We start from the raw sequence: 20,358 nt of genomic DNA, 5'->3' as shown, positions 1-20,358 counted from the left end.
GTGTATGCATAATGATAATGACTATTATTATTATAAAATTGATGTTAAACAATGAATATTATTATCAGTGGTAGTGAGTAATAGATAATGATATATTTTATAATACAACCGGTGCATACACAAAAAGACACCATTTCTAAATTAGTTTTTCTGATTTTAATATGTTAAGGTAAAACGATCATTTTAGTTTCTTTTTGTAAACTACAAACATTATTTCTACCAAATTTCAAGTAAACTCTTTCTGTTTGCATTTATTTGTAAAAAGCCAAACCGAGGGGCCGTTCAAAATAACGGAAAAGATCCTCTGTATTTTTCAGAGCTAAAATAGAAAGAAAACAAATGCATATTAAGTTTAAAGCAATATGACAGTCAGATTTGTTTGTGCAATAACCTCTTTCGCATTGTTGTGGTTTGATTTTGTTGAAATTCAACAAACTCGGGACTGGAATACATCGAGAAATACTGAATAAATGAACATTTGGAATGCTCTTTTAACTTTAAATATACGTTGTATTCTGTCGTAGACTCCGTCTTTTAAAATTTTATAAATATATAATATATCACACACACACAAATGTTTTAAATAAACATTACAAAGAAAGCTTCAGACACAACACTGTATTTAGATTTCAGATTCTGCAAAAATAAATTCTGGTTTGTTTACATTAATTGACACTTTAGTAAATACAATGACCTGAATGAAACACTCATCCAATCCAATGCATATCTCCAGCACAGGGCTGCGTCTATCATACAAAACAAGTCTCTCATCTAGCTCTTCAGCTCATTCACTGCAGGCCCAATTCAGTAAAGCCCGCCACAGGCGGTGGTGTCCCAGCCTTCTGATCTCCCTTACTCTGAGCCAGCCGACCTCGACCCAGCACAGAGAAGAACTGAAACCTGTGTCCCATTTTCTTAGGGTTGGTCAGAAAGTCATAGCTGTGAATGAGCTGTGCTCGGGTGTCCTTGTCATGACAGCTCCTCAGAAGGACCTGAATGAGAACATGACAAAGCCATCAGGATCTGCTGTTGCTGAATCACTATTTGCAGAAGAAAGGCCTCAAATGATGAGGCGTTGGGCTACATTGTTGTGACAGACGATTGAACTACTATAAACCAATATCATATAACTAATCCTTTCTCACCTGCATGCGTGCATCAATGCCCATGTTCTTCAGGAAGGATTGTTGTGTGATTGGTCCTAAGCAGGTCACCTGACCTCCTGCCATTTTCCTCAAGTACCTGAAGTCCACATCTGCTGTCAGATCTGCCATGCCTGGTGCCTCCAAAACATCGTGCAGCTGATGTCCTTTAAAGCCCTGCGTCAGATATAAGACTTGAACAACAATCCTAATGACAGAACCTGACAACTTACACTGTGTGCCACAGTTTAGTATTTAAAGATCATGTAACACGCGGTTTCTGCCAATCTCATATTAGTAAAAAGTAAAAAAATCACTTTTATTGTCACATCACCACAGCACAAGTGCCTTGGTGAGTGAAATTCTTGAGAGCGTTCTCCAGAAAGTGCAGAAAAAATGTACATATAGAAAGTACTATTTACATACAGACTTATACAGAAGACACTGTGGAATATACACATACATATACTCAGTACACACAGTGTACTATTAGACATACCATGTTATGCATGAGAAGCCAGCACGTTCAACAGTGTAAAGAAGTCAGAATGCGTGACATAACATGTTATCTCCGCTTTAAAGTGTTAGACAGGAAGTATGATCAACTATGACTAATTTGGTATCATCATAATGTGTAGACAGAATAAAATGTTTTGCGTGGAGATGCTTAAATATTTGTACATCAGGTCCTGTTAACGTTCAGTTTGCTCACTCTGAATGTATCTGTTTTTATTCCATCGTGTCCGTAGTCGGCGATCAGGGCTGCGCCCCCGTCCTCCGTAATCCGATTTGCCAGATTTTGAATGATGACTCCACCCTCTGGACACACCTCCACATGCTGCCTTTTCTCATCTATCTGAAAAGATTCATTAACAGCTTATTTCTTTAAGTAACCGAATCGATGCAGATACAAAAAAGTCATCACAGTGTCATAAGCATCTTCCCTTAAACATTGAAAAGCAGGCTTAGGAGAACGTTAAAGAAACACAGGTGTGATCTCTCACCTGTACAAATATGGCAGAAGCTAGCGTAGGACTGTGAGAAAGCACAAATCTCAGTTTATCTGTCCTTTCAGGATCAACATCAACCAAGACCTCTCGCCAGCCTTTGTCAGTTCTCTTTACAAGAAACTAAAATAATTATTCTGTTTATGAATATGCATTCAATACATTATTTTTATGTCGAGATATCAAGTTAAAAACCTTTTATCTCTACATATCTGGTAATGTATGTGAATTTTACACACTGGCAGTGGTTTACCTGAAACTTGTGAATAGGCAAAGCATCAAAAAACTCATGAGCGAGGAAGACACTAAATCCTGCCAAAGGAAAACAGACTGTAACAAACTGAAAGCTTCAATTTCTCATCTGATGTCAGTGTGTTGTATGCATACCCTTCGGAACATCCTCAATCCTGCGATACCAGTATACAGATATACCCGTGTGTGTGGTGCCACTGCGGTAAACCAGCTCTTCCTTAGTATCATACTCCTGCTGCTGATCTCTGAGGAGACGCTCGGCCTGAACTTGACTTAATTTTGGGCTGACCTCAACCAGGTGAAGGGACACCTCCGCCTCCCCTAGGACAGATTTCAATTGTCTGAACACCTGCCACATAAAAACACAGCACTTGCTTTAAGGGAACAGCCTATCTGAAAAATAGATTACAAATCTTTTATTAAATCAATAAAATACGTATAATTGTTTTGTATAATAAATTGCTTGTGATGCATCTTGTTTATATGGCAGAGTTTTTACCCTCAGGACGTCACCGGCCAATGAGCCTCTGCCAGGACCAAGTTCCACTAAATGTAACACGCTGGGTTTTCCAGCTGCCATCCACTCGCTGACACACCAGACACCTAACAGCTGATATAAATCAGCATCTTAGGTTATAATGCATGTCACCCATATTCTCAGACCTGCCGCGAAAAAATACTTACCTCACCAAAAATCTGACTGATCTCTGGTGATGTAATGAAATCACCGTCTGGTCCAAGCATGTCATTCTTTGTGTAATAGCCCTAGAAATGCAAATAACAGATTGTTTAACTAATGTATAAACAGCCATGCCTTGACTTTAATATTTAGGAGGTTTTACAGGTGATGGATGGAAGGGACTGACATACTGAAACTGGATTGGTGAGGGCTTCCCTCATATACTCAGACACTGAAATAGGACCAGTGGCATTGATTTTACAGGCAAGATGTTTCAGGAGGGTTCTGTTTGACTGCAGTTTCCTTACGGAGGAGCTCCAGCGATATCCGGTTTGCCATACGGCCCATGGCCCTGCAACGAACAAAACAGGATCAGTGATGAGGAACAGCAGAACAGCCAAAAAGCCATATTTTGAATGCTGTAAATACAGGTTGTTTAAAACATTCTTTCTCAGTCCAGTCAAATAATATGTCAAGAAACACACGTCACCAAGTCATTGATATCACTTTTGTCAGGCAGACTGCATTATGGGACACCATCGTACAGTATTGGGACAACTGCTATGTACTGTGTTGTTGAGGCATTACCTTTCATATTCCAAACATACAGAACTGCACAACCTGTACACAGTATACATACTATATAGTGTTAAAGTATACAAGTACACTGCTCAATTTCGTAATAGCACACTACTAGTACGACTACTGCAATCTGTTAACTATACATTGCATCGTGTACTGTAAACATGTGTGTCACATTAGACTGCAAGGCATCAACATTTGTTCATAGAATCACACGAAAACTACTGTTTGGAACCCTTTAACACCTCAATAATGATCTTAACATACCGTTTTCATTAAAAACACCTAACGAATAGCTCTGATCAGAATGAAATAACCTCACCGTTTGATATATAACTCTTCAAAAGAGACAGAGCCCTCATGCTGTTGTTTTCGTCCAATCGCTCTAGTGGTAACGTCACACGCCGATCGGAGCATTGCCGCCACCTGCTGGACGGGAGGTGCGTGACGCGAATGCACAGTTGCTGTAAACAAGTCCAGGAATAACTTCACTTAATTACTCAATTGTTCTGCAATTAGTTTTATTCACGATGGCAGAAAGGAAGGTCGAAAATGAATAGAAGTTAAAAGCTTTACAAAAGCGCAGTGGTATTGCTAATGTCTACTAATGCCTAAAGATTCTGATCAATTTAAAGTGTACAATATGTGGTCGCATATTTAACAATCGAAATGTGATTTAAAACTACATACATTAACAGCCTAATAAACCTATTTTTTTCTGAAGGTTTGTTATAAGCTTTCATTTCTGGCTTTGTAAACAGAACTGTTGCGGTAGGACCCCACGGCGATTCTATTGGCTGGAAACTCCTTTGATAGGTACTCTTTTCCGTGCCTGAGTAAAAACACGAAAATAATTACTGGAATACGTGTCGTCTAAAATAAGACGTTGAGTTATAAATAACTATTTTATCTTCGATACCGCTACTTTTTATAGCATTTCTGGCTTCTACTACGTTCTGCGTGTTAGATTTTGTTTAAAGGTCCTGTTGTTTTCACGTGGTGCCGAGAGAAACATGCAGCCGGGCATCATGGAGGAGCATGAGCAGTTTTCCGATGCTGATAGAGTTAACGATGAGGATAATCTAGACAACGAGGAAGAGGACGAACACACAGAGAATGGCAAACATGATGAAGACGAAGATGAAGAATTTAAACTTGATGATGTGTTGCGTTTGGGCGGCACCAAGGTAACGTGTAATTTATGTGATACCCACGTGCTAATACGTTGTCATGAAGCAAGTCTGGAGTATAGACAAATTCTTACATTTTTGTCCAAATGAAGTTTGATCTAGGCTGTATTATACTTTTTTGCGCGCCATGGCGAACTGTGATGAAATGTGAATCATAATAAAAGTTAATAGCTTAATAAATGAATGACGTTCATCATCAAAATGGGTATTTGACAAATAGTAATCGTAAATGTGCTCTATGGTGTGACAGCAATAACAACAAATAATCTTAACCAAGATCTCTTATGATATTAAAAATTCCACATATAAATATAAAAAAAATGAAATAATATATTATCAACACGTGCGTAAATGAAAGTGTTTTAAGTTTGGAAAATCATGTTGAAATGTTGTTACAGTCAGACTATATCATGTTGGCGGGCATCGCTGACTCCAATGAGCTTCTTAATGGTGGAAAGAAGACCGCAATTGATGACCTAGAGGAGGGCGAGTTGGAGGAGTTCATCAAAAAGCTGGGCATCCGCGCTTATGCAGCGCAACAGATTATTCAAAGTGATGATGGACAAAATGAAACTTCTTCAGAGCTGAGCAAGAAAGAGAAGAAAAAGGAAAAAACTCCCAAAGCGATAGAGGAGCCAAAGACTGACGTAAAACCTGCTTCAAAGCAGTTAAGTTCTGTGCAGTCTACAGATTCTGCCCGTGCCACTGGAAAGAAGGCCAAGCAAAAAAACACTAACTTGTTTGAGTTTCATCCACGGCAAACTCTGCTTATCAAACCTGGGGGGAAGTGGTTTGACATGGAGTATTCCTCCGAGATCACATCTGAAGCTCAGAGCGTGGTGCTGGTCTCTCAGTATAAAGCTTTAGCGCAGAAACTCTACGAGGCCGAAGTGGCCCTGTACAAAAGCAAGAAGAACTTACAGAAAGGTGCCAACTCTTCCTGGATGAAGAGCGTGGTGTCCACAGGCACTCTCGTTGATCGTATGGCAGCTATGACCATTCTAATCCAGGATGCTCCAGTTCACACTCTTGAGCATGTCGAGAACCTTGTGGCCCAAGTGAAGAAGACGGGAGGTCGAAGGCAGGGTCTGATGGCTCTGGACACCCTGAAGGAGCTGCTGCTTTCTGACTTGCTTCCAGAACACCGTAAACTTTCCACATTCTCTCAGCATCCTTTTGATAAACTGGAGGAAAAAGCCAGCGGCAATAAAGACGCCCGAGACCGCAGGCTAATCCTCTGGTACTTTGAGCACTTCCTGAAACTTCACATAGCAGAATTTGTGGTCGCCCTAGACAGATTAGCCCACGACACAGTCCAGACTACCAAAATGCGAGCACTCCTCACTGCCTTTGAGCTCCTTTGTGACCGGCAGGAGCAGGAGAAGGCGCTTCTTGCACAGATTGTCAACAAATTAGGAGATCCCGACTACAAAATGGCCTCCAAATCTGTGTACCTGCTGGAGATGGTGCTTCACAAACACCCTAACATGAAAGGGGTGGTCTGCCTCGAGGTGGAGCGTCTTATGTTCAGGTCCAACATCAATCCCAAGGCTCAATACTATGCCACATGTTTCTTGAACCAAGTGGTTCTGAGCCACGACGAAGCAGACCTGGCCACCAAACTCATCACCATCTTCTTTGCGTTTTTCCACGCGTGCGTTACAACAAAGGAAGTGGAATCTAAAATGCTCAGCGCCCTGCTAACGGGAGTAAACCGAGCGTATCCGTACGCAAAGATCGGAGACGATAAAGTGTCTGAGCAGCTGGACACGCTTTTTAAAGTGGTCCACACTGTCAAATTCAACACGGCTGTCCAAGCTCTTATGCTGCTCTTCCAGGTCATGGATTCCCAGCAAACCATCTCGGATCGCTACTATGTAGCACTCTACAGGTAATGAGTAGGACAAATGCAAGAAAGAATGTAGCCGGCCTGAGTGTTGAAGTTTTAGTGTTGTTTTTGCTATGATGTTCATATTGCTCTTAGAGTAAAGTATTTTAGTGTGCATCTTATTCCACATCATATGTGCTGCAAACAGTAGATGTGTGCTCTTCCTTTTCTTTGTAATTACAATAAGATGCCATAATGTCATAGAGACTTGGGTGAGAAAACACCCCTGCAACCAATGTTAAAAACACCCTAGTAATGACAAAAAAATGCCCTTGTAACATGCTAAAAACCCACTTAGAACACCCTAGTTACAACATAAACATGCTCTGGCAACATGCTAAAACACCCGAGCAACCACTTAACACCCTGGGGACAAGCTAAAAAAAAAACCTCTGCTATCACATTGCAACTTGCCTGCAACATGCTTAAGACACACCCAGAACACCCTAGCAATTACATAACCATGCCCCGGCAACATGCTAAAACACACGAGCTAGGAGCTACCACATAACAACACCCTGGCGACAAGCTAAAAATACCCTTTACCAGTGTCATTATTGTGTTTCACAGGAAGTTGTTGGACCCAGGCTTGTCCTCAAGTTCAAGGCAGAGCATGTTTCTCAACCTCTTGTATAAGTCTCTGAAGGCTGACATAGTGCTCAGACGGGTGAAGGCCTTCGTGAAACGATTACTGCAGGTCAGCTGCACGGCGAGCCCTGCTTTCACATGCGGTGTGTTGTTCCTCGTGTCAGAGCTCATGAAGGCCATGCCGGGCCTGAGGATGATGCTTCAGCAGGAGGAGGTCAGTCCGCTTGCTTGAAATCTGCGCCTTGTGCGTTTTATTGCTGCTTTCATGAAGTGCATTTCTGCAGGATGAAGATGAAGAGACGTTTCACGACATTAAAGAGGATACCGATGATGATGATGCAGAGCAGGAGCATGCGGAAAAGGAAGAAGAAACAAAGGGTGAAGAAATAAACGATGAGAAGCAATGTCAGGTGAAGCCGGCTGCAACATGGGTACATCATAAAAACATGATAGGTGAGTGCTTTTATATCGCAGATTTGCTCTTTATCTAAGCATATTTATTTATTAATAACTAAAAAAATTCTCAGGTAGTAAGAATGTGGAGACGTATGACCCTTTCCACCGAAACCCTTTGTACTGCGGGGCGGATCGCACGGTTCTCTGGGAGCTGCAGAAGGTATTGTGTCTATTGCTAGATCGGTGTTTCACTTCTCGCTGTGATCACTGATATCTCGTTTTCTCCCTTTCAGCTCTCGCTTCATTTCCATCCCTCCGTCATGCTCTTTGCAAAGACTGTAATACAGGTAACATTCTTTTCTGTTATAAGTTACCATCAGGTTAGAATAGAACTAAGTAGGGCATTACAGTGCATTTTTGAATATGTCCCACAGGGAGAGTTCATTCAGTATACCGGCGATCCGCTACAGGATTTCACACTCATCCGATTCTTGGATCGTTTCGTGTTTAGGAATCCAAAGCAATCCAAGGGGAAACGTAAGCAAACTGCACAAAATATAGACCGTTGAGTTGATGTCATGCTTTTTGCTCAATGAGTCATGTTAATTCCAGAAAACACAGATTCCACACTGATGCAGCCCAAATGCAAGAGGACATTCAAGTCTGTTCAGTCTTTACCTGGTAAGTTCAGCATTGGGACACTAGAAGAGAGATGTGTGTCTGCAGTGCCATACGTCACAGTAGGTGTCAATCATTTTTTTCTAAATAAAAGCGATAGTGGAACCCAGCTCTTAAATCTGACTGGTTCACAAGCAGATCTAACAAAAATTAATGAGATCGTACAGATTAGCCTCGTAAAATGGTTATGATGCGTTAACATCACACACTTGCCTATTGCTTTGTTTCAACCTGTGATCAGAACTCTTCATTCATCAGCAATTTTACTTCTGAGGCAAAGCAACAGAAAACAAGGTTTTCTGAAAGCTGTTTTTATTGTCATAGTGAATTCTGAGGAATATCTGTCCAAAGAGGAGAGTCAGATACCTGTGGACGAAGTGTTCTTCTACAGGTCAGTACAAGCTTCATAAGAACACACTACACCTTGAATCCAGAAACGAATGTGTCATCTTCACGTCATGTGTCTCAGGTACTTTAAGAAGCGAGAAACGGACAATCGCTTCAAGAAGCGTTGCAGAGACGAAGATAATGAGAGTTTGGAGGATGTGGATGATGATGAGTTTGAGAGGGTCCTCGGTAAGCCCACAAGTCCACACCAGCTTTGTTTTCATTTTGTGATGGAGACAGAAGGCCTGACTTTTCTTATGTCTCCTCAGACTCTTACGAAGGCGACACCTTTTACACTGACTTCAAGGACGATGACTTGGACTTTGCAGGGTATGTTTTGTGCTTCCATTGAGTTTGCGTCGTGCATCAGTGCCCTTTTTTTACATGTGCCCTGGCGTGGATGTTTGTTACAGCAACATGAAGTCTAAATCCAAGAAGGATAAAGATGGAGACTCTGATTTAGATATGAGCTCTGATGGTGATCTGGATGATGAGGAGGTGTCTCTGGGCAGCATGGAGGAAGAGTTCGGAGATGAACTTGAGGAGGAAGGTGGAGAGTTTATGGATCCAGATGATGAAGCTGGCGATGAAGGTGTGTCAGAAATCATGTTATCTATTAAACCTATACAGCAGAGATAATACTAGAGCTGCATCTTGTAATCTAAAAAAAATCTTTCAGATTCCAATGAAGAAATCGAGGATTTGCCCAGTTTGAAGTCGACATCTAAGAAAGGAAAGAGGAAGCCGTCTGAGCAGCTGGACTTCAGATATTCTGGTGAGCTTGAGATTTAAGAACGGCATTTTAAAATGAAAAGAAAAACAAATAAAAAGAAGCAAAAATAGATTTTTAGTTAATAGCCTGCGACATTGTTCATGTTCATGAGCAGCGTTGGTGTAACTAGTTACGAAGTAATTAGTTACTGTGATTAAATTACTTTTCCTTTAAAAAAGGGGATCATTCTTTTTTTGTTTTATTGAATTAGTTACTTTGGCTGTAATGGAACTAAATTCTGTGTAATTTATACAATACTGGAATTGACATTAAAATTCAAACACAAATGTATGCATTACTGTATCACTCTCACATTTGTAAGACTTTAATCAGTCTATAAAAGTACTTTATGTAGTTCTATATTATTTATTTGAATGATTCAGAAGTGCCGTTTCATGTCTATCCTTGAATCACTTAACTAATCAAGATTGATATAGAAAGTAATAAGTAATTAAATACCTTTTGGAGAGTAATTTTTACAGTAATCTAATGACATTATTGAATATGTAATTGGTAATAAGTAATTAATAAATTTTCAGAGTAATTTACCCAACACTGTTCATGAGTGCTTTAACTTGTTGTTTTTGCCATCTTCCTAAAGGCTCACATACAAAGAAAAAGGCAAAGGTGCAAGACCGAGGAGTGTTTTCATCGGCTGAAGAGGTGCGGGCTTTGATAACAAAATGTTCTGACTGCTTTTCTTAAGGAAGGAAAAACAGACCTTCAACATCCAGTTTTATTTTCTTATTATCAGACTGTGAATAGAATTATTTTAATAGGAACTATGTGAATTGTATTATCTTTGTTAAAGCTAGTAGAGAGGGGACTTTTTTAAACAGCATTCAAGGGTGATGTTAAATATTTTAAATGTCTTTTTAAACAGTTTGGATGTTTGCTGGATGAAAACACAAACTTGAAGTTTGATAACTGCGGTATAAATGCAATGGCCAATACAGACAAAGCTGGTGAGTGCGGATTTTAACTTTTTTTTGCATTTGTACGCACCGTAATATTTTGATATGCTTCATTATTCATATTGATGCATGTTAGTGTCTTAAAAAATGTCTATGAGAGGTATATTTACAGATACTGCGTAGCTGCTGAACTTGCTGAATTAAATCTTTCCCCGGTTATCTTCATTTAGATGTCAGGCAGCTGAGATGGGAAGCTCGACGAGACGACTGGATCCATGGAAAGGATGTCAAAAGTCTCCGGAAGAAAAAGGCAACGTTCAACAAGAGAAAATTCGGAGTGGCCAGAAAGCCCAAAACCGGAAAAAGGAAACAGTAAAGCCCAGAAAGGGTTCCTTTGTGCTCTGCCCTCCTGATGTTGTAGGTGGAGGTTAATGGATAAGGGACCACGTTGTAAAGATGGTTCAGTAATTTTTATAAATGTGGTTAACGTATGGGACATGTGTAAAGTGCTGTCTTTTATTAAATCATATTGTGATTGTATTCTCTTCATTAAGTGTGTTCTAAAGCTTTTAGTTTGTCTGGCTTACCAACTCAAACCTGTTTAATTTGATCAACTTCAAATGAGATTTCAACAAGACAGTTCTGTATCAGTTTTATATCTGATTAAAATAACGTTCTTGTAATGCCTCACATTGCACGTAAACCGACCAAACATTTGGACCCCATGTTATCTGATAAAGTCTAGTCGAACCAGTAACCACTGTGAAAGGTTAAGAGATCCAGAACAGCTCATATAGGGATGTATACAGTGACACGCTGAGAAATGGGGGCGTGTCCGAATCAGACGTGTCACAGAAGGGGAGTGTCGGGGAAATTTCCCCGTTGAACATACAACACGGAACTGAAAGAACACAATGTATCTTTTAATGTGCAAGAAGAGTCTGACACACAAACACGAGCGGTGAGTTCAAAACTTAATTTAAGTCTCTTCTGCTATTAACCGGACAGGAAACATTGCCTTTGTTATTAACTGTCACCGTCCCATATACGGAACACCTGAGTTTGCTTCAATATTGTGCATGTCATTTCTAATCGAATCATGACAAACTATATATTATTGGAAAGGTCTAGGACTCTAGAATAAACAATGTTTGGGTGATTTTTCAAATGATTTATTTAGGAAGAGTAATTGTTTCTTTTTATGAAGAGTGTGCTTAAATTGTTTTTGATGTCCTTTCCCTAGTCACCGTTCCGTATACTGAACATCCACGTTTGCTTCCATATTTTTGTTTAAATTCTGATCGAATTATAATGAACTACATATCGTCGGAAAGGCCGAAAATGCATATTTTTTTATAAAAAACCATGATAAAATAAGTATGTATGAAGTGTAATTGATGCACAAAGGAGAAGAGTGTGTATCAAAAAGAAATACATCCCGCGGAACACCTACATTTACATCAATACTGTGCATGTCAATATCTTATCATTACAAACATTATATTGTCGGAAAAGCAAAATAACTAGAATACACATTTGATCGGTGTTTAGAAGAACAATCTATTTAGGAAGATAAATTGATATATAAATGATTCATAAATTAGTGCGCATCAAAAGTATAGTTTCATACAAATGTATTGTTTTTATGTTGTTTCTGTGCTTTTGGAAGAGTAAAAAAAGCATCTCGATGTCTTTTGTGGTCCAATTTTAGTTCAAGTGTTAAAACCAATGGAAGCTTATGGGCCCCTTAAAAGATTTTGGTGGTATGGCGGCTAATAAACTTTACAGACGCCTCAAAATTTGATGTATCATGACCAAACTTGATACAACACTTGTTGACCTTTGGGACTTTGACTTATGAAATTTCGTTTTCTGATCCGTAATATTTTTTGTTGTCTTTTGTTTCAAGAAAAACATAAACCTCTTTTATTTATTTTTATAATAAACATAACAAAATCCCTTTGAAAAATTAGTTTTTTTGTGTGATTCTTTTTTAGGACTAATCTGCTACTTTTCTTCTTTAAAACGAGACAAACCGTTGGGCCTCATTTTCCAAAGATTTCATGAGTTACAGCCATTTTAGTTCCAGCAGTGCGTTTTCATGTGTATGCCCAAAAAGGGCCCTGACGTGGAAAATGTTAATGTATTTACAAGATAAACAATCACAAGAATCATTAAATGTTTTACTGTTAATTTTAATTCACAAGTATAAAGTGTTTTAATTGTCAGAATGAAGACAGTTAACCGTCACCGTCGGTCGTGCAAATTCCACTAACACCCTTTTCCAGACCCAGAAAAACATTTATTTCTATGTAAAAAAAATTAGCATGTGGATACTGTCGAGACTTTTGTCTTAATCTAATATTTTATTTGTATATATCTACTATGACATGGTTTAACAAATAACTTAATTTTGTAGTGACACTCCTACGCCCAACACTGGTGAAAGACTAGATTTAGGACACACATGCTTCTGCGACTAAACCAGCTGAGCTGAAATCATTGTTGTACGTACACAGTCATGGGAGGATCCGGTCCTGATGAGACTGCGGATGTGATCTGTGATGTTTGCTGTGAAAAAGCTGTAAAGTCCTGTGTGACCTGCAGCGGTTCCTACTGTCAGATCCACATCACTCGACACTACACAGACACAGACCTGCAGAAACACACACTGGTGGATGTGAAACAACAACAATCACAAGATGATTCTGATGTTTTGCAGAGAGTCAAAGACATTCACAAAACCAGCATGAAGAACAAGTATGAAAGTTTATTTGAGGGAATCCAACTCCAGGAGAATAAAACCCTTCTGGACAAGATTTACACGCAACTGTACATCATAGAGGGAGAAAGAGAAGGAGTGAACGAAGAACATGAGGTGCTACAGATCGACAAGGAACCAAAGACACTGAAACACTGGAAGTCTATCCACTGCAATGACATCTTTCATCTCTCACCTGAATCCAGATGTGATGCATGGAGAAAAGATGGGAAAGGAAAGATTAAGACAGTTCTTACTAAGGGCATCGCTGGAATCGGTAAAACGGTCTCTGTGCAGAAGTTCATTCTGGATTGGGCCGAGGGAAAAGCCAATCGGGATGTAGATTTCTTGTTCGTGCTTCCATTTCGAGAGCTGAACTTGATTCGAGACGATCGCTATAGTCTTCACAAACTCCTGCTTGACTTTCATCCTGAACTTCAAGATCAGCGCCAGAAGATTTATGAGGACTGTAAAGTTGTGTTCATCTTTGATGGTCTGGACGAAAGCAGAATTCAGCTGAAGTTTGCAGACGGCGAGAAAGTTTCTGATGTCACTGAGACTTCATCCGTTGGTGTGTTGATGTCAAATCTGATCAAAGGAGATCTGCTTCCTTCTGCTCTCATCTGGATCACCTCCAGACCAGCGGCAGCCAATCAGATCTCTCCTGAACACATCAACCGTGTGACAGAAATCCAGGGGTTCAATGACGCTCAGAAGAAGGAATATTTCAGGAAGAAGATCAGCGATCCAACACAAGCTAGAAGAATCATCTCCCACATTAAAACATCAAGAAGCCTCCACATCATGTGTCACATTCCCGTCTTCTGTTGGATCTCAGCCACTGTGCTTCAGAACATCCTGAAAGACCCTCGCAATGCAGAAATCCCTAAAACTCTGACTGAAATGTACATACACTTCCTAAACGTTCAGATAAACGTGAAAAGTCTGAAGTACGATGAGAGAGATGAGAAAGATCAAGAGAAACTCCTGCAGTCCAACAGAGAAGTGCTTCTGAAACTAGCGGAACTGGCTTTCAAACAGCTGATGAAAGGCAATGTGATGTTTTATGAGGACGACCTGAGAGAGTGCGGCATCGATGTCGCTGAAGCCGTGAGATATTCTGGGATGTGCACACAGATCTTTAAGGAGGAATCTGTGATTTATCAGAAGAAGGTTTACTGCTTCATACATCTCAGCTTTCAGGAGTTTCTCGCTGCGTTTTATGTGTTTCACTCACATTTAATAACCACAACCGAGGCATTGAAGATCTTTGATGCACTTCACAATTTACTCGAAGGAGCCGTTGAGAAAGCTCTTGAGTGTGAGAACGGACACTTGGATCTTTTCTTGAGATTTCTGCTGGGAATCTCTCTGGAGTCCAATCAGAGACTGTTACAGGGTTTACTGCCTCACACAGAGGAGAGCGCAAAGAGCATCCAGAAAACTACAACATACATTAAAAACAAAATCAAAGATGAATGTGGTCTGTCAGCTGACAGGTCTATCAATCTGTTTCTTTGTCTGTTTGAAATGAACGATCAGACGCTGTACACAGAGATTCGAAAGTTTCTGAAATCAGAGGGAAACTCGAGACACCGAATCTCTGCCGCGCATTGTTCAGCGATAGCGTACATACTTCAGATGTCAGAGGAGGTGCTGGATGAACTCAACCCTAAAAAATACAACACATCTGAAGAGGGTCGAAGGAACCTGTTACCAGCCCTGAGAAACTGCAGGAAAGCACTGTGAGTGTTAAAGTCCCAACAGTACTCAATACATTTTATTTGAATGTATTAGAATTGACTCAATGGTGTACATGCACACGGGACGGTGACGTACTTCCGCTAAAATCTCAGCCAGCTGGGTCACTTCAGCTCTCACAGCACTAAGGGGATATTTCACTAAGTGATGAGGTTTTGTTTAGTAAGAAAACGTTCAAAGTTTTGCGAACCTACAGCACTACGGGTGAGCATTCTTTAGTGCCTCTGTGATCATGCCTCTAGTAAAAGCAAAAGTTCACTTTGCATTTTTTCCTATTTATAGATGAACCTTGACACGGATAGCCTGAAGCGCTTCTCTCTTTTGGTTGTCGATGAAGAGAAACGCCATTGTTCCCTACAGCGCCGGATGTAACAGAGCTGGCAGAGATTTTAGTGGAAGGACGTTATCGCTCCGTGTGCATTTACCCTATTAACAGTTTGCCTCACAGTAGATGGCTAACACCTTCTTTGTCTCTAGACTACCATACAGAGTCTGTCGTTACAGGATTTGTAATTCAGGATAAACACACTGAATACTGTGTTCTGCTACCTGTCAGGTTTGCTGGCTGTAATCTTTCAGATCAGTCGTGTGAAATTGTGGCTTCAGCTCTACGGGCATCAAACTCTCCGCTGAGAGAGCTGGACCTGAGCAACAACGACCTGCAGGATTCAGGAGTGAAGATCCTCTGTGCTGCACTGGACAATCCACACTGTCAACTGGAAATACTGAGGTCTGTGTTTGTCTTTTGAAAGTCTTAGTGCCATGTTCCAACAAGAGAAAGTCAGATGCAACAAGAGGTCACAGTATAATATTAGATTCTCTCTCTTTGTCTCTCTCATGGGTGAAGCTAGCCCCTTTTTAGGCGCACCCCTAAAACTTGGAGTAAGAAATGTTGTTATTCTAAAAAGAATCGAATGCGACACACGCGGAGTGAGAACCCGTTATGTAGTGTTGTGAATCAACTAAGTTGCTCCAAAGCTGTCTCACACTTCTTTCCTTTTACATAGAGTTGTTCCGATTGCGAAACCATATCGGTGAGTACTGGAGTCAGTATCCTGAATCACCATGGTACACCTATAACAAGTGTTTATTTTCGGACTATTTTAGTCCATCGGGTCGCCGCCGCTGTGGAGTAGCACAGGACCTGGGTGACTCGTCCATGGTCATAAACGGAGAGAAGTAGCGCCGGTTAATATGTTCTTCCGCAAGACTAATCAGTTCTGTTTATTAATTGCTAGCGCGTGAAACAAAAACAACTAAACTGCAGACCTGTGTCTCTGTTGTTAAAGTTTATCGTTCATTTGATACTCACTTTAACAGTCTAGAGTCACGTAAACATGACGTCACATGCGTCTTTTCTGGTCAGTCGTCATGGAAACATGATCGCCCTGGCGTTTGGACCAGAGTGTCAGAAGAAGTGATTCTTTCTGAAGCGCAAGAGTGAGTCTGGTACAGTTCAGATTCGTGTTCCCTTCACTGAAAGTCTTTTAGTGCCTTGCGTCGGCTCCATACATGGCTCAGGAGGACCACAGGCCAAAGCAGACTCCAGCACCTATAGCTTTGATGTCTATTGAGAAGGAGTTGCTTGAAATAATTGAACCCCAAAGGGTCATTGACAGGTTTGCCAGCCTCATAGTGCGGCGACATCGATTAACTCTCCCAAAGTAGAGCCAAATGGGGTTTCAGGGGAAGTACTTTAAAAATTTCTTTTTTTATATCTTTACTTTCTTAGTATTTTCAAGACCTCTGTAAATTATCTGGATATTTTGGACATTACCTTCTTTTCTTAATTTTTTTTATTTACTGATGACTTATATTGGTTTATGAAAGTTCAGACTGTCGTGCAACCAGATAAAGATGGCCATTTGTAAATAATTCACAGAAGGTGAATTACATTTTGTTGTCCAAGTACCTGTTACATTGTTCAATGACAATAAAGATCTAATCTAACCAATCTGATGACTGTTGATACAGAAGGAGGAATATGGAGTTAAGGGTCAGGAAAAGCTGTGTGAAGAAGGATTTGTGTTTGTTACAGGGCGCTGTCTGTGTGAACTCTCACAATTAAGCTGGTGTCCTGAAAAGGTCTCAAACCTTGTTTAGATGTGTTAGCGACCACTCATTCAGTATTTTAGGTTTAGTTCGTTAAAACGGCTTTAAAAAAAGTTCTTACTTTAAAGGGATTGCCATGCAAGGAGTTCTGTTCTGCAAAAAAAGGTGTTAAAAAAAATCTGGATTTTGGAGTTAGTTGAATCAATGTTAAAATGATTAAGTTATTTTTCAATAGACACATTTTTTGTTTTTGTGTGAAAAGAGGGGGGGGGGGCTTTGCAGTGGGGCTCATTGGGTGAAGCTCTGACCCTAAAATCGCCCCTGGTCTCTCTGTAGGTTATCAGGCTGTTTAGTGACAGAGGAAGGTTGTGGCGCTCTGGCTTCAGCTCTGAGATCAAACCCGTCACACCTGAGAGAGTTGGATCTGAGCTACAATCATCCTGGAGAGACAGGAGTTCAGCTGCTATCTGCTCTACTGGAAGATCCACACTACAAACTGAACAAACTCAAGTATGTTGGGCAAAGTCACAATTTCACTCACACATGCCGTACAGCTGCTCAGTTGGTCCTTTTAAGCACATTTTGGGGCGGTTTCCCGGACAGGGATTAAGTCTAGTCCTAGACTAAAATGAATGTTAGAGCCGTTCAAACTGAAAACAGATGGCACTGATTAAATCTTCAAATACATCAGTGTCATTGTGTTGTCTCAAAATGCACACAGGTCATGCTTATTTGTAAGGCTTAACTTATTTGTGAAAAGTACTTAACTGTCCTTATTAAACTAAGGCCTAGTCATGGTTTAAGACAATCCCTGTCTGGGAAACCACCTTGTGTTTATATTCATGTCACCAACACAATGACACACCGTAAGTAACACAATAAAAGTTTTGCAACCAGTGCATAAATAAATCACTAGCAGTCGCCAAGACTGTTCGCCTCTTTTGTGTTGTTAAGAAGTGCAGTCTGTATTAGCTGACTTCCGTTTTTTAATCCGTCACAAACATACTTTAAAAGTTTCGATATTTTGCATATCTGTTACATTGTAACATTCACTGAAAAAAATAACCTTGATATCTTTAAAATGGACAGAATAAGGTCATGTCAAAGATTGAAATCATAGTGAAATGAAACTTTGATGCTTGCTGCCTCATAATTCTTTTTGGAGACTTGGAATTCACAGACTGGGTCACAGGTGTGACTTGTTTGTATGGAGGAGTCCTTGTGAAACGTTCCTCTTGGTGGTGAAATGTTTTGCGAACAACTGCAGCACGCCGTAATATTTTTAAACATAAAGTAAGGATCTTGTTATACAAACTTCAGTTTCAGACAGTATTTCACAACATTGGGGTTTTACAGAAAGATCTGACTCTACCCGAGGTTAACTGGTTTCTTTGAATCATCAGTTGCTGGAGGGCTATAAGCATATTATTTATCTTACTCCTTTTTGTTACATCATCATGGTCACACGCTGATGTTTTCATCAGACTTTCATTAGTAAGTTGCATGCGATTTTTTGACTTCCTTCCTTTTTTTTGAGCTGGGGAGAAAGTTTTGTAAGTTAGAAGACTTTCATCGTACATGAGCTTTAGAAGACAAAAATAATTCAAATGTACAAAACCTTTTCTTATTGAATAGCTTGTGAATGTGTCTTTCAAATTCTGCTCTATTATATAAAACAGTTATTTGACTCTTTCATTGTTATTTCATGGGACTGTTATTGTGTTTTCTCTGTGTTTTTATCTTCTTCGCCGTGTAGTCTGGATCATGGAGAGCTGTTCAGGATCACACCAGGATTACAAAAATGTAGGTTGTCACTTTCGCACAAAAGCATATGGTAGATCTGTCAGTTAGTGATGTTACAGATATTTTTCATCTCTTCTCCCGTGTACAGACGCATGTGATGTCACTGTGGATCCAAACACGGCACACATTCGTCTCCACCTGTCAGAGGGAAACAGAAAGATAACATGTGTGCACGCGGAGCAGCCGTATCCCGGTCATCCAGACAGATTTGAGCGTTACGAGCAGCTTCTGTGTAAGGAGAGTCTGTCTGGACGCTGTTATTGGGAAGTGGACTGGAATGGCTGGAGTCACATATCAGTGACATATAAAGGAATCAGCAGGAAAGGAGGCAGTAACTGCAGGTTCGGGCTGAATGAACAGTCCTGGAGTCTTTACTGCTGTGACACGATTTACTCTGCGTGGCACAATAAGAAGAGCACAAACGTTCCTCTTCCTTCATCTCCCTCTCACAGAGTAGGAGTGTATCTGGACTGGGCGGCCGGCACTCTGTCCTTCTACAGCGTGTCTGATGCAAACGCACACACGTACACGCACATATGCACATTCCACTCCAAGTTCACTGAGCCCCTCTACGCAGGATTCGGACTTTATTCAGATTCTTCAGTTCGTCTGTGTGAGATGTAAGGGGATAATAGGAACCTGCATGATGGATGTCATGGAAAAAAGAAAAAGATGGAGAAAAAGCAGACACTGGGACCACACTGAGGACCCACATGAGCTGTGTGGGAAACAATAACACGGTTTTAAACCGCTTTGGAAAACTTACAATGAGGTTCAACTAACTGCATTCCTAGACAAAACAGCGCAGAACGTGTGAATGATAAATGGTCCCCAAAATGCAACAAAAAGCGCCTCCAGATGCTCTTCGGATAACTCAAAGTGGGCGTTTGACCTTTAAGACTAATGGTAATAACAATGTTTTGTGATATTCATGTCTGTGTACAAAAAATAAAAACGGCACATCAAGTTTTGAAATCATTTTGCTTCTATTTCGTTTGGCCCCTAAGGGGAGTTTTCTGAAATGACATTTCTACTTCAGGAAACGCAAGAGTTCGCGATGCGCTTATTTCTATTTTTATTCGTTCAATAAGCTCATGATGAATTGAAAATGAACATTAAGCACAGTTTCTTTCATAAATGTATCCTTTTCACAATTTAATCATATATGAGGTCACAGCAACCCAAACAACAAGGAAGTTAAGAAGACTTAAGTGTCACTTAAATATGAAACGAGTGAGAAAGTCAAAAGAAATCGTTTATTTTGCCGTGGCAATTTCCAGAATAAAGAACATTTATTTGAATTAAATTAAAACCAGAGCTCATGTCATTTATTGAAGAATCTCAACGTTTTCATAAGTCATTCTTGAGGTTCCTCTTTTACAGACGAAACACAAAGGGAAGAAGGGGGCGGAATGACGTTCCTTACAACTTGTTTAAAACTGTACTCAATGAACAGCAAGGGTTCGGCAAACACCACTTTACATTATTGTTTTATTATTAATTGTG

General features: G+C 40.2%; 3 protein-coding genes across 12 annotated transcripts; 2 read left to right on the top strand and 1 right to left on the bottom strand.

The window, feature by feature from the left end:
* Positions 1 to 138: 138 nt before the first annotated feature.
* On the bottom strand, positions 139 to 4,717 carry ndufaf7 (NADH:ubiquinone oxidoreductase complex assembly factor 7). Of its 7 annotated transcripts, none has more exons than XM_079475339.1 (11): positions 4,353 to 4,717; positions 3,985 to 4,126; positions 3,272 to 3,432; positions 3,086 to 3,166; positions 2,901 to 3,011; positions 2,537 to 2,750; positions 2,403 to 2,461; positions 2,147 to 2,260; positions 1,855 to 1,998; positions 1,146 to 1,319; positions 139 to 992 (listed from the first exon to the last, which is right to left on the bottom strand). In XM_079475339.1, the coding sequence occupies exons 2-11, from the start codon at positions 4,022 to 4,024 to the stop codon at positions 789 to 791; spliced, it is 1,302 nt and encodes a 433-aa protein (XP_079331465.1). In that variant the 5' UTR covers positions 4,025 to 4,126; positions 4,353 to 4,717; the 3' UTR covers positions 139 to 788. The 7 variants fall into 7 exon arrangements, with proteins under 7 accessions (XP_079331465.1, XP_079331462.1, XP_079331460.1 ...); XM_079475336.1 differs by lacking the exon at positions 4,353 to 4,717 and adding an exon at positions 3,669 to 3,701 and having other exon boundaries at positions 2,147 to 2,272; positions 2,901 to 3,004; positions 3,091 to 3,166; positions 3,985 to 4,110; XM_079475334.1 differs by lacking the exon at positions 4,353 to 4,717 and adding an exon at positions 3,669 to 3,701 and having other exon boundaries at positions 2,147 to 2,272; positions 3,985 to 4,108.
* cebpz (CCAAT enhancer binding protein zeta) lies at positions 4,444 to 11,436 on the top strand. Its single transcript, XM_079475329.1, has 16 exons — positions 4,444 to 4,849; positions 5,251 to 6,743; positions 7,311 to 7,542; positions 7,613 to 7,781; positions 7,856 to 7,944; positions 8,018 to 8,071; positions 8,159 to 8,261; positions 8,337 to 8,405; positions 8,727 to 8,793; positions 8,872 to 8,978; positions 9,059 to 9,119; positions 9,203 to 9,381; positions 9,469 to 9,564; positions 10,163 to 10,224; positions 10,445 to 10,526; positions 10,706 to 11,436. The coding sequence occupies exons 1-16, from the start codon at positions 4,676 to 4,678 to the stop codon at positions 10,849 to 10,851; spliced, it is 3,183 nt and encodes a 1,060-aa protein (XP_079331455.1). The 5' UTR covers positions 4,444 to 4,675; the 3' UTR covers positions 10,852 to 11,436.
* On the top strand, positions 11,327 to 20,160 carry LOC306905015 (NLR family CARD domain-containing protein 3-like). 4 transcript variants are annotated; one of them, XM_079475330.1, is made up of 6 exons: positions 11,327 to 11,436; positions 12,895 to 14,981; positions 15,554 to 15,727; positions 17,386 to 17,559; positions 18,806 to 18,852; positions 18,941 to 20,160. In XM_079475330.1, the coding sequence occupies exons 2-6, from the start codon at positions 12,997 to 12,999 to the stop codon at positions 19,474 to 19,476; spliced, it is 2,916 nt and encodes a 971-aa protein (XP_079331456.1). In that variant the 5' UTR covers positions 11,327 to 11,436; positions 12,895 to 12,996; the 3' UTR covers positions 19,477 to 20,160. The 4 variants fall into 4 exon arrangements, 2 of the variants coding, with proteins under 2 accessions (XP_079331456.1, XP_079331457.1); XR_013787679.1 differs by having other exon boundaries at positions 11,365 to 11,436; positions 15,280 to 15,727; positions 18,941 to 19,829; XR_013787680.1 differs by having other exon boundaries at positions 11,365 to 11,436; positions 12,895 to 15,201; positions 15,280 to 15,727; positions 18,941 to 19,824.
* Positions 20,161 to 20,358: the final 198 nt, after the last annotated feature.

The sequence above is a fragment of the Barbatula barbatula genome, assembly GCF_947034865.1.
Source record: "Barbatula barbatula genome assembly, chromosome: 15".
Classification (NCBI taxonomy): Eukaryota; Metazoa; Chordata; class Actinopteri; order Cypriniformes; family Nemacheilidae; genus Barbatula; species Barbatula barbatula.
This window is presented reverse-complemented; position numbering and strand designations above follow the sequence as displayed.